Source organism: Perca fluviatilis, chromosome 3 (genome assembly GCF_010015445.1).
Source record: "Perca fluviatilis chromosome 3, GENO_Pfluv_1.0, whole genome shotgun sequence".
In the NCBI taxonomy this organism is placed as follows: Eukaryota; Metazoa; Chordata; class Actinopteri; order Perciformes; family Percidae; genus Perca; species Perca fluviatilis.
This window is the reverse complement of record NC_053114.1, coordinates 27,547,155-27,560,696: the sequence shown is the minus strand read 5'-3', so window position 1 is coordinate 27,560,696 and position 13,542 is coordinate 27,547,155. Positions and strand designations below refer to the sequence as shown.

The 13,542-nt window shown below is 39.7% G+C and overlaps 2 protein-coding genes across 3 annotated transcripts; both read right to left on the bottom strand.

The window, feature by feature from the left end:
• Positions 1-315: 315 nt before the first annotated feature.
• Positions 316-5,504, bottom strand: nrn1lb (neuritin 1-like b). 2 transcript variants are annotated; one of them, XM_039795523.1, is made up of 3 exons: positions 5,236-5,502; positions 3,573-3,720; positions 316-1,991 (listed from the first exon to the last, which is right to left on the bottom strand). In XM_039795523.1, exons 1-3 carry the CDS (start codon positions 5,291-5,293, stop codon positions 1,688-1,690), a joined length of 510 nt encoding a protein of 169 aa, XP_039651457.1. In that variant the 5' UTR covers positions 5,294-5,502; the 3' UTR covers positions 316-1,687. The 2 variants fall into 2 exon arrangements, with proteins under 2 accessions (XP_039651457.1, XP_039651458.1); XM_039795524.1 differs by lacking the exon at positions 3,573-3,720 and having other exon boundaries at positions 5,236-5,504.
• A 2,963-nt stretch (positions 5,505-8,467) lies between these two features.
• On the bottom strand, positions 8,468-12,243 carry thap11 (THAP domain containing 11). The gene has a single exon (XM_039795522.1). The coding sequence runs from the start codon at positions 11,906-11,908 to the stop codon at positions 11,078-11,080; it is 831 nt and encodes a 276-aa protein (XP_039651456.1). The 5' UTR covers positions 11,909-12,243; the 3' UTR covers positions 8,468-11,077.
• Positions 12,244-13,542: the final 1,299 nt, after the last annotated feature.

Here is a 13,542-nt window from a genome sequence, read left to right as displayed (position 1 = left end):
AAGTCTTACTTCATGACAATGCTGACACTGCAATACGCTGCACAACCAATCATCTTTCACTTCCCATTCAGAGAATTTATGCTCCGTGCCCTGAGGGCACAAAGACTGTTTTCAAGGGTTTCGAGGTGCAACCTGCTACACTGTAGACGAATAAAGACAGACGAGATTAATCTGCTCATGATTCTGCTGTTATGAAACAGTTTAAGAGTATTAAGATTACACACACACACACACACACACACACACACACACACACACACCTGACACAAAAACCCATTAAAAGCAATAGTTGCGGAAAGAAAAATAACTGCATTGTGTTTGTCAGCATTCTTTTCATTTAAGTTTTTGTTGGGTTAAGAATCAGAGTAAAACAAAGAGGCATCTTTATCTTTTATCTTTATCTTTCTTTATGTGTTGCATGTGCCACTCTAGACTGCTGTGAGAAAAATAGAATAATGCAAATAACCAAAAACAGAATATAATACAGTAAATACATTGTTAATGTGAAAAACAGTGAATAAAATGCAGTGCATGATTGCATAACAGCTCAGTATCAAAGAAAAGTTGTACAACATTAAATAACATTACAGCAACTGTTAATGTAATAAGGATGGAACTTGGAAAACACTTTCTCCCTCTTTCCAAAGGATGCACTTGTACTTGTACTTTGTAATTATTTTTGTATTATATTGTATTAATTCCTATGTGTTTTATTGTGTGTGCTCTGTTACGTATCATTTTTAATGGCCAAACAGGGGATGCATAAAATTATTAAATTGATTGAAGTGAAACGTTACTGCACATGCCAGTTCAGAAAAGAAAAAGCATACATAACATATTAAAGAAGCAATGGAAAACCACTGAAAGGGGTCCAATGAAATGACACGGTTTAAACAAGTGATGTCATTTTGCAACATCATGCACACACTGTTTGCAGTGAATCTGTGTGATGCACCCACACAGAAATCTAATTTTCAATTTTCTGATATTAAACTGGTCAAACAAGGTGATGAATTAAACTGCACACAAACACAGATTTACACCCTGTAAGAATGATCTACTCTGGATCACGCCTGATTGGATCACAAGCACATCTGAACACCTGCCATCCCTTAAAATCTCTTTTGTCCTGAAAAACAATATCATGCAGTATTACTGACGCAGTAGTGATAAAACAAATACAAGTGTTTACAACAAATGTTATATAGCTTATAAATTAACTGAGATTTGTCTTTCAGCTAAGTGATCTCAGTGAGTTGTCTTTTTCTTCTCTCCCTACATTAACTGTTTCTCACTCCAACCTATAAAATATGACCAAGCAAAAGAACACAATGTGAATTTAATCACAATCAATCATCCACTCAGCTTAAGTGACAGCTACCAGTGTGCTTCATTTAAAGATGTATGTCAGAATGAAAGTAACTTCTTTGTCAACTTCCTTCTAAGAGCAAGGCATGTGATAATCTCAACATATTGTTATTTATTTAATGCCTAAATTGACGCTCCAGGTCGGAAACACTGAAACAAATGTTTCATTTTGATCCATTATTTAACTCCTTATTTTAGGATCAATATGTAATCATGATGAGCCTGACTTGTGAAGAGTGTTTTCCCTCATGTGTTTGGATCATATGGGGGGGAGGAGGACACGGACGACCTGTCTGATTAAAAGATTTAGATGGGTTAACTAACTCCTGAGCAGCAGTAGTAAGGTGCTGCATACAGGGAACATCAGTGTGCTGAAGGTGGGGCTGTGCTTGTTTGTTTGCCCTTTCAGTGTTTCCTGGTTGGTCTGGTCGGAGGTGGGAGGGCTCTGGGGTGCAGGCACAGTGCTGGGTGGGAGGGTGGTGCGGCTGGCACACATGTCGTAGAGGTTTCCAGAGAACTGCGTCTTCCTGGACTCTTGTCTTAAAGACTCCCAGACGGCTGCTGCGTCTCCAGGGCAGCTGGCCAAGGCTGAGTTGGCACAAACATGGAAAGCATTCCAGGACCTTCAAGGAACCAGGACATGAGGAGATGTCAGTGTAGAAATCTAATGAAGGTAAGGTTGCTTTCACACCTAAGCTTATGGTTTTGACAGACTTGGTGCGATATGGGGGTGAAGTTGCAATATTGTTGCATTTTTTATTTGGTTCGGTTTGCACTCACACTGCACTTTGTCAAACATACTAAACATTGTAAACAAATATCACTCGGTAGAAACAGTTGCTGGTATATTAGACAGAAAATCCGAGTGAAACTGGCTGACACTTCTGGTATTAGCCAGGAGTGTAGCATAAACTTCTGGGCCCTGTAAAAAGGCATTATCTATGGGTCATCTACCACAACTATTCATTCTAGCATCTTTTTGGGCTCACATGAGGGCCCTGGGTACTCAGTCCCCTTTCCACCCCCACTATGACGCCCCTGGTCTCAGCAATAATGGAGCAACATTAAATTTATAACGTCTTGGGTTTTCTGGTTTTGCTTTAGTGTTTATAATATTTTATAAGAGGCGAACAACATGAGCAGCTGACAATGAGTGAAGGACGAGGCAGTCTCTGATGAGAGAGCGATGTGTTGTTTCACAGATGACGAGCAACGTGTGTTCATAATTTAAGTTAAATTCAATTTACAGATTTGAAAGTTATCATCCCTTAAATCATATAAGTCCATCAATTGTGTGCAAGGTTTTTGGTTCACTTCCTATATTTGGGTCGGATTGCATTCTTACCTAAAGTGAACCGAACTCTAGAGCACTTAGACGCAAACTGAGTCCTCTTTTTTTTTTTTTAGCGGTACAGAGTTCGGTTGTTCGGTTGTTCGGTCCACACCAAAGTTCAAATGAGCTTTCACACCACCCCAAACGAACGGGACTATCTAACGAAACGATCCAGGGTTAAATTAAAACGGACCAAACTGCTCAGGTGGGAAAGTAACCTAAGATACAGGTAAGGTACAATAATACAGTGATAATGGGTAACACCTAAACAAATGCTGAAAAGACTACTAAAGACCTTGAGATGTTTAACCCTTCATCCCAGTGTTGGGGTGTGGTTACAGGTGCAACAAAGCATCATTCTGACCATGTCCAACAAAAAACAGACTTTCCAGTCCGGTGTTAAATTACTTTATTAAGTTATAATCGTTCCCTTTTTAGCCTTAGTTTATTTGACAACACCTGTGGATATTCTAAAGGATTTATGTAAAAAACATATGTATTTCTGTAGTGAAACATATATTTTGTACTTATCAGCCTATTTGGTTTACACCAAGAACATAACTACTGTTTCCCATTTTCCCATTATTGTATTACTTGGGAAATGCAAAATAGTTTGTATTTGTATTCCCAGGAATAAACTCTAGGCAGCATGCTAACATGCTTACAATGACCATGCTAAGCATAATAAGCAGGTATAATGTTTACCATGTTTGACACTAGCATCCCTAGCGCCTTGCCACTAGCAGGGCCAAAATGACTAATCATTAGAGCAGCTATAAGGATTATAACTTTAACAATGTAGGGGGTAGTTGTATCAAGACAGACAAGGCGTTACAGGATGGTTACCATCGTGATGGGCAGACACACACACCTGCAGATTGCATCAATGTCCTGTGTGCTCTGGTCCTTTTGTGTTTCCACCAAACTGTCTCCAAGTGTGAGTAAACACTGAGCAAAACTCTTGTAGATGGAATCACATGAAACAGATATTGCAGCTCCGAAACACATAGGGGCCAGGCCTAGTGGAGAGGAAGAGACAAGAGGAAAAGTATATTTAAACACTATAGATAATTTGGGTATAAACGGGTATAAATAAATGAATGTGTACATGGGGATGAGTTAGGGATGAGAGAGAAATACAATCACTAGATTCTTTGGGTCAGGGATTTCATCTTGTGGAGTGAAACACAATGTTTATATGTTAATAGAGACATGATCCATCTGGTGCTTAGATGGATCAAACAAATACAGAAATATGTTGTATTCCATTCATCTGGAGGGATTATACAACCTCAAAGCCTAATTCAGCGTGGGACTACAAAACCTTGTGTGAGCTGTCTGATTGCATTGATCAGCTCATACATAACACGTCCCTCTGAGCACAGTTTGAGTTGAGGTACTGAAACGTTCCTGAAAAGGTGTAAATAAAGATTTGACTGGAATATTTAAACATTGATTTAAGGAATAGAGGACATTTGTGCATAAGCAGAATCAGTGTGTTTGAGTGTTTGAGGAAACATCCAGTTGTCAGCAGCCTTGGATAAGCTGTTCCAGGGTCAAAAGTAAAGTGCACTACATGGCCAAAGTATGTGGATACTACTGTGAATATTACACCTCACTCCAATAACATGCATATTAATTTCTTTATGAATCCAAACTATTGGCAGAATGTATTGGTGGCTATCACTGTGCAGATCTTTCTTCCGACATCTGTGTCTTTTCATCTAACACATGTAAACATTGTCTGTGTGTGCTCGCTTTACTTTGCCTTCCCCAAACTGTTGCACACTATTTCTGAAGCATTAATATATTTCCCTTAATTGTAACTAAAGAGTCCTAAGCTTTCAAAACACAAAAAACAGCAACAGACCTAAGTGGACCACATACTTTTAGCCACATAGTTTAAAAAACAGAGGCCAGCCAACATTGGCAACTACAAGTAGCAGTCAATTTCATCTTTAAAATCATCTATTCACTTTAATAAATATGCATTATTGTAATTATTTTATAAATTCTTATTTGACGGCAAAGCATTGTGTAATTCTCTTTAGAAAATTCTGTGTAAAAAAGTGTTTCATTCATGAAAACCAAACTCAAAATACCCTCAAAAACAATAGAATTCACACCTAAATACATGATGTTGTAGGCTACTCCAAATGTATGTACACACACACACACACACACACACAACCAGGAGAGAGAGAAAATCAGAACATGAGGGAGGGGACAGTGAGCATTTCATTAAGGTAAGTGCATTTGTAAAGCCTGCCGCTCCTCAATTTCAGAACGAGCTAAATGGTATCCTTTTTTAGCTATCTTACTGTAACTACTTTTCTATCAACCCTGCTGGAATTCCTCTGATCAACCTGAGTTTCCAGACTTACTGAATGTGCACAGACAGACACATGAGGAAAACTGTAAAACCAGTAAACATAGGACAGGCAAGAGCGAACTCAGCACAAAACTATTTCTAGAAGACTTAAATGCACATAGTCAACAGCACATTCAGACAACAATTAAAGAAATATCCTTACTGAGGCAGAGAGCGATGGGCAGCAGCATAGTTGCCTTGCCTCGTTGGGACTTCATCATTCGTTCCACGAGTCCCGTGGAGCTGAGTTCCACGTTTGAACCAGAAGCTCTGATGTGAATCTCCCACTGACGGTAAGTCCAAAGAGTCCAAAGTTACTGCTTTAAATGTGATGTGTTCTCCCATCCGTTGGGAATTCATCAGATTGAAAAAGCAGTGAAAGGGGCCGATGCATCGCAGAGAGTAAGAGGATGCTGTGTGTGTGTGTGTGTGTGTGTGTGCATGTGTGTGTGTGTGTGTGTGTGTGTGTGTGTGTGTGTGTGTGTGTGTGTGTGTGTGTGTGTGTGTGTGTGTGTGTGTGTGTATGTAAAGAGAGCTTGGAGGCAGCAGACCAATGACAGCACACTGGATTAGAGTGTTCTCATTTCCGGTCTTTAGTATTTAGAACATTTATTTGAAACACAAATATATTATAGGTCTACATATATCAGAATTTATTACCATCTCTGCCTTGTTTACACACATTTACTTGCTGCAAAAACCTGATTTTACCATTGAACAAGGAGTTTGACAGTAGAAGGAAACATGATCAGAAGTGTCAAGAGGTTTTTCTTTTTCATGGGAACAGATGGATGACATCCCACTGAGGATAAGAGAATCCAGCTCACCTGGGAGTCCAACACGGATGCAAAGCACCCTCTGAGAATATCAGCAACCCATGTGATAATCATCCACAGCTGGGTCATGAAGGGTTATTGACGAGCGCTGTATGTTACATAGTCTGAACTAAAGATTGGACAGCAACAAATTACACATGCAGACCCTGTTTTAGTTTTAGATAGGTGATTTTAAACCCTTTACCTTTATTCCCAACTTTTCTTACTTGAGCATCTGTTTTACATCCCCCTCCTCTTCCTCTCAGCCTCCAAATCCCCTGCTACGCCCCCCAGATGGCTCACACTCTGTGCATTAGTATAAATCCCGGGTTCACATCTGTATACTGACACAGTAGAAATGGTAAACCATTGTTAATCTGCAGCTTGAAACAACCATTAACTGCAGAAAAATCTGTCTCTATCTGAAGCCGTTGCGAATCAATACATCATGGGAACTACTTTGGCAGCAATTCCAGCTGTGAGTTTACTGAAAACATCTGCTTTTTTTTACATTTTTACTTTACAGATGTGTTCAGGATCTATTAAGTTGGATGTGAGGTTTCTGTGAAAAAAGACTGTATAAGTCATTACACTAATTTTAAGAGATATTTCTGCTCTCAGGACATTTCTTATTGTTACATGTCAATGCAACCATATATTTAGGATGCCTGGGAGGGTCCTGTGTGACACCCTGTCCTTATAATTCAGTGTACTATTGAGGCATAGTATAGGGCTGTTTTACATTGTTTGGGCCCTTACAGTAGTTCCAATTAAGATCAATCATAATGCTGCAGTGTACAGTGATATTTTAAATAATAGTGTGCGTCCAACTTTGTGTCAAATGTTTTGCTGTTTTAATTTTAAATCCACAAAACAAGTTTCACAAAGAAATAGTTTTCTAAGTTTGGTGTGGAAGAACTTGATTGATCTGCACAGAACCCTGACCTCAACTCCATCCAACACCAATCAGATGCACTGGAGCACAAACTGTGAGCCTGGTCTTATTGCCCAACATCAGTGGCCGACTACACTGATGCTCTTGTTGCTCTAAAGCACATGATCCATTCTATATCGTATTTTTACCTCAGCTGAAGCATTAAACTTGTCAGGTTGTCAGGTGTGTGTCAGATACATACAGATGTGTGAGGTGATGTATTAATTGTCCTCCTTCCAGCAACAAAGAACTCGCTCAAATCTCTGACCAAAGGTTGTCTTACCTGGTGGTTTCATTGCACAAGTAGTTCAAAATAGGACCTGTTCTGACATTTGAGTTTACTAGTTTAGTGTGCTCTATTGAATTTCAAATTATGCAGCCCACATGTATAACTTCCCCACTGTTGTCTGATAACTCCACTCACATTTTGTCTTGGACCACAGTGCAGTTTTTCTGCTCAAAAAAGTGTTGTCATCTATAATAACAATGTTTCCGCCTTTGTTATTATAAAGACAGTTTATGCTAGAATTAATATTTAAAATCAAATTGTAGGGACATACATATCAAGGTCACGCAAGTGTATCTGCATAAAGTTTAGTCATGCTGAGCCAAAAAAGACTCTGTGAAGATTCAGTGGTTACAATGGATTCCAACCAATCTTAATGGCAAACAAGGTGGTAAAAGTCAAGAAAATGTGTATATTTTCTGTAGGCACTATCTAAGATCCCTAGGACTGAGTAATTCTTGAAATGTTGTGGAACCAATACTTTTTATATATATATATATATATATATATATATATATACATACATACATATATATGTTACTATTACTTTATTTATTTATTAAAAGAAGGCAAAGACTACACACAAGCAGCTGCACAAGAACTGTCTAAATTAAACACTAATACTGCAACTTGCGAAATTGTAATTCAATTCAGTAAATATCTGACAAAAGAATAAGTAAGGCACAAGCCTAAAACGACCTGAAAGTTTAATTAATTTTAGTGATTTAGTATGACATATTAACCAGGATAGATACAACAACCATGTAAACGCATCAATTCATGATATTCTACGTGGCTCAAAAGTGCATGAAACAGAGCCCTACATATATGAATGTTGGTATGGAGCAAAAAATAACGTCTCTAGAACCTATCCTTGCAAACGAAAAAGCTCAAGAACCAAAAAAACTAGTCTTAGTCTGAAGGATTACAGCAGACAATCTCAAGATTCACCTGGCAGAGTCTGTAAATAGAAAGAAATCCTGCAGACTCTATGCTGTCCGAGGCACATGGATGTCCATTACTGCTCGAGAGTCATGCAGTGTTCTCAAAAAAAATCAAACAGCCACTAAAAGCTTTAGGTGTACAGTTTAACAGACATATATCTGATATAGATAATTGCAAGACATGTGAAGCATGTCACATATAAGATAAAAATGTTGCACAGTGCCCCTTGTTCAACATTTTCAAACTGCAATATAAAACCAAAACTGTCATTGTGCCCAGCATATTTGGTTATTTTTTATTATATATTTTGTAACATAAGCCCTTAAGAGATTTTATATAATAGCAACCTTTTTTTCTAGCAAACCTAAACTGTATATATAGTCTGATGTCAAACACTGGATTTCAGGATCACTTATTGCGAACATTGTTTTACTTAATTCACACAATTCATTACATAATTACTCTGAAATGATAGGACATGATAAGCTGTTGTTTGGCCTGAATGTAAAGCTACTGTGGTAAATGGCAGCAGCCATAGAAAAGGAAGATAGAGTTGTGTAAGTTTGATCGACAGCACTGGATTAAGGCATTATGCAACACTGTTGGGAGTAAAAAAAAAAAATCCAGAGGAGATTAGATCTGGATCCTCGCTCTCTCCAATGCTCTCTGTTCATCCAGTCATCCGTCTCTCTCGCTCTGTCTCTCCCCAATCCATCCAGTCATCCCTCTCTCTCTCTCTCTCTCTCTCTCTCGACACATTATTACAGCAGGTGTTGAAAATGACGCATTTTAAGTTTGGGTTGAATAACTGCATTACAGCTTTAGAATCACATTAAGACATTCAACATTTCACTGCTTTAATATGAGTAACATTTAAGCAAATGACCATCCAAGCTGCTGAAACACACACACACACACACACACACACACACACACACACAAAGCAAATTAGGCCATATAGACAGGAGCTAAACCTCCCGCTCTTCAAGCTTTTGTGCCACCGCCATCTAGAGGGAGAAAATCATGCTGCAACATCAGACACATTTCACAACTTGTTTCTACTGTAAGTCAAATCTGCTATCAACCTATGAAAAAGTCAAGTAAACAAAACAAAAACAATCATTTAAACCATACACTGTAATGGTACACACACTGAAACGATAGCTCTGAAATTATAAGTCAAGATGATCGAATAAATAAATAGTTTGACACACAATTCACTGCTGTATGTGATTTATGAATTAAAAATAGCTCATCACTTTTCAAATGTAACAATTTGCTGCTTTAAAAACTACCTATAATTTTGTTTTTCAACTGTTGACCAAAGGAAGCAATCTGAGGACATCTATTTATCCTCTGGTATCTTGTATTGGCCATGTTTCATTATTTGTGGACATTTTATTTCTTAACCAATTAATGAATGAATCTTCTATAGTAAGTGTTAACCCTAAATTGCAATCACTGAAACCTTATCTGGTATCAGTGCCTTGTGTTGTTTCTCAACAAGTAATATTCTCAAGATCAGAAAGAAGAAACAGCTAAGTGGTGGTTTGCACACTTCACACATTTATCACATTCATCTTAATAAGGCAATATCTTCATCAGGGCACTCCTTTAACACTGTCAGAGTAAGTATTGAGTAAGACTTTACCCTGGTCACCCAATGGGCATAGGAAACAGGGCAGCAACGTTGAGATGTGAGTTCATGTTTCGTTTCCATCACAAGTCTTTATAATTGTAGATTTTTATACCTTTTCCACAACACAGCTAAAAAAAATATTTCTAAAGCAAGTCACTGGAAAACTGGATCATTTTCTCTTCTTTCTTAAAAAGAAGTCCAAACAACAGCCACTGAGAGGTGACTGCGACCCAGGGGGAGAGCTAAAACCTTTTCAACGTGGTAAAAGCAATAAAAAATACTCCAGGATCTTCTGACCCACTACTTACTACTGTGAGACTGGACACAATCAGGAAACAGTTCATGAATTGACAAATTATTCAGCCTGAATCAGCACTATTTCAAAATGAAATTTACTTCAAAATGAGAGCAGAGCATAGCTGTCAGACCAAGTTCAAAAATCAGAAATGTATGTAACATCCTGTGCATAAAACACTCATGAACAGGACAGAGAAATGCAGCCACTAAACTTCTGTGTGGAGAAACATCACACACATTAATCAAGCAGGTGCTGTTTCACAGAACAACCTCAGGGGCAGGCATTCATGTTCAAGTTGCATAAGGTATCTTGAGAACCTTTTTCGTTTAAGATCTTTAAAAAAAAAAAGTCTGAGCAAATGTAACTTAATGCATGTCTTCAAGAAACAATTTAATAAGATGACATCTTTTGAGTGCCCCTTCAAGTTTTAAGGAATTCCTTTAAGTCTGTTTTCTGTTGCACAAAAATAAAAAGGAGAAAAACTTAAGGGTGCCTTTAAAAGGTAACTCAGATAAAGTCAGGGTAGAGTTTTATTTCATTGACTACCAACACAAGTGTGCCAAGAATAGTGTTTTGTTTACAAAAAAATCCTATAGATGCTTCATCTTGGCATACTTTACCTCTGCAAATCTACTGTGAGATGTTTCTTGCATCAACCTCCTAATTTAAATTCGTAAGTAAGGGAATAACACATCGTAAAAGAAAATCAGCTATGCAACTAGGCAGTTTCGAGCATCTTCCTCACCAGTCCAGTTATAAATGTGTAAGGATGCCTAAATGTCAGTCTGTGCAAACTATAAGTCCCGGTTGAATGAATAAAATTTATTATTGACCTTGTTTGGGCTTCAGGCCAATAGATGACTGCATCTTTCTAAGTAATTAGCAATGGTGTTATTAATATAAACTACATAAACTAGCCAGCCAACTTTTTACCTCAGGCCTACGAAAAATCAACTCTACTTGTTGAAAATAAATGGTCATCGTTCGTAGTTCTGTACAAAATAGGGCTGGCTCTGCCGTATTCAAACCCCTCGAATCTCGGTTAGTTGGAGTCTCTGTAACGGGTCGTCTCCGGCGATGTTCGCCCATCAGATTTTCTTCCGGACGCTTAAAGCTACCGAGTTTCCGTACAGTAGCCGGTCCCGCTCCCGCACCTCCTCCTGCAGCTTGGCCTCGGTCACCCGGAGCTGGCGGATGGTCGCCTTCATCTCCTTCATCTTCACCTCCATCAGTGCAATGATGTCCCGCTGCTCGTTTAGTTTCCGCAGCAGCTCGGCAGACGTGGTGCCGGTGGTCAGCGAGTACGCGTGGTCCAGCGGGCTGCTGGTCACACTGACGTACTGCACGGGCGGCTGGTGCACAGTGGACGCGGTTTCGACCGATGAGTCGTCGGCAACTAGCTCGCCGGATACAACGGCGGCGGTGTAACAAGTCCCCTCTGACTGGGCTGGCAGCCGCGCCGTGCCCAGGTACTCTCCGTTGTGGCCTATCTGAACCACGGTGATGCTGTCATCGCTCGCCTCACCGCCTGCGTTGCCCTCGGCTCCTTCTGCCGTACTACCCAGCACACTGGTGACGACAATCCCGGAGGTTGCAGCAGCGGCGGGGGCAGTAACCGCCGCGGACACTTTCCTCCCTCTGCCCCGCCGACTCCTGCGCTCATTGACACCCCGCAGAGGAAAGAGGGACGGTACTCGGATGCTGTATGTCTTCCTCCCGCCGGCGAAATGCACGCTGCAGACTCGGTGTCCTGTTGTGGGCTGAAAGGTGCTGAAGCAGCCGCTGACCCCGGCCCGGGAGATGTTCCTCAGCCACAGCTCCCTCAGCGTGGTGTCTTTAGGAAACGTGTAGAATCGAAGGTCCCGGTCCCGATGCGAGTTGTTGTAGCAGCCAGGGACACAGCAGGTGAACCCAGGCATGTTTACTTCAGCACCAAGACTAGAAGCACGGCCCTCGGGTGAAGTTTGAGTTATTTTATTGTTGTTTCTTTATTCTATGCGTTGTTATCAAGCCCAGTGGCCTACAAGCGGAACTACACGTCCCACAACGCTAACAACTTCCTGTTTATTTTTCACCAAAAGTGAGCCGCTTTTCTTCGTACGACGACTGAATCCACCTGAATTTTTCCGGACTCAAAGCATGCGTAGCTTGTATTTATGCTGAATTCGAGGCTGATATTTTATTTTCGGTGGTAAATGTCTTGTTTTGTTCTTCGCGGTCTTATCAAGCCAACCGTCATCCACTGAGAACTAAAAGTCCCATAATCCCTTGCGCTTCCTGTCCTGATCCGTTAGTAAACTATCGCCCCTGCTGGTCAGTAGGTGGTAACGCCATTCTAAGCTCTGCTGAGAGAAGTTGGCTAGTGTATTGTTTCCATGTCCAAATCGTTTTATTTAGTTATAATACAAGCACACAGAAAATAATGACAACATTTAGGTGAACAATAACTTCATACATAATACAGATTTTTAATAAGCATGTTCCAAGGGAAGGCTTTACAATTAATCTGCTAAAAACACATATGAAGGTGGATCGTGTGTGGGGGGGGCTTTGAATTCAGAATGTCTTAATAAACATGTTAAATATCCTCATGATTAATAAATGGTTTATTTTCGTGTCATCCATTATTCAGACAAATTTTAAAGAAACCATTTTCCTAGTGCTGACACAAAACAAAATAAGTACATTAAGGGTACAAATATAAAATGTACAATTCAACACAAACAGATAAATACAAGAAGGTAGGCTACAAACGTAAAGTTAACATTTCAACAGAAAACCCTTTCAGACCAGAATAAATTAGCCTATAAAACAAGTTAGCCTATACAATAAACAGATTAGGCAAATACTGGTATTCCAAATAAGGGCAGAGAACCTGCAGAGAGAGCAAGAGCAAGAGGTCATTCTCATACTGAACACCCATTAACTCAAAAAAAGTATTCAATATCCACCCACAAAAGTGAAAATGCAATCAAAGATTGAACAGGTTACTGTTCCGTTAAAAAAAAGTAATGCACAGTATTTTGTTGACTGATCCCATTACTTACACCATTTGTGCTATTTGTATTCCTTGAGATACCAAACAGTATTCCTCCACCATATGTCAAAGCAAAGCAGTTTAGGAAAAATGTGACACATATATATATACATATGTACATATATATATATTTATATAATCAGCAAAAAAAGAAACGTCATCTCACTTTCAGCTTTTATTTTTAGCCAAAAAAATCAACTAAACTGAATAACATTTCACAGACATGTGACTAACAGAAATGGAAAAATGTGTCCCTGAACAAAGGATGGTCAAAATCAAAAGTTAGTCAGTATCTGGTGTGGCCACCTGCTGCAAGTACTGCAGTGCATCTCCTCCTCATGGACTGCACCAGGTTTGCCAGTTCTTGCTGTGAGATGTTACCCCATTCTTCCACCAAGGCACCTGTAAGTTCCCGGACATTTCTGGGGGGCATGGTTCTCGCCCTTACCCTCTGATCCAACAGGTCCCAGACGTGCTCAATGGGACTGAGATCCGGGCTCTTCGCTGGCCATGGCA

Bases quoted from the DNA above. Each gene is read 5' to 3' on its own strand.
- nrn1lb (XM_039795523.1), bottom strand. From the start codon at position 5,293: ATGATGAAGTCCCAACGAGGCAAGGCAACTATGCTGCTGCCCATCGCT. The intron at 3,721-5,235 runs GTAAGGATATTT...CCTCTCCACTAG, and splicing joins GCCCATCGCTCTCTGCCTCA to GCCTGGCCCCTATGTGTTTC. The intron at 1,992-3,572 runs GTGTGTGTGTCT...GGTTCCTTGAAG, and splicing joins GACATTGATGCAATCTGCAG to GTCCTGGAATGCTTTCCATG.
- thap11 (XM_039795522.1), bottom strand. From the start codon at position 11,908: ATGCCTGGGTTCACCTGCTGTGTCCCTGGCTGCTACAACAACTCGCAT.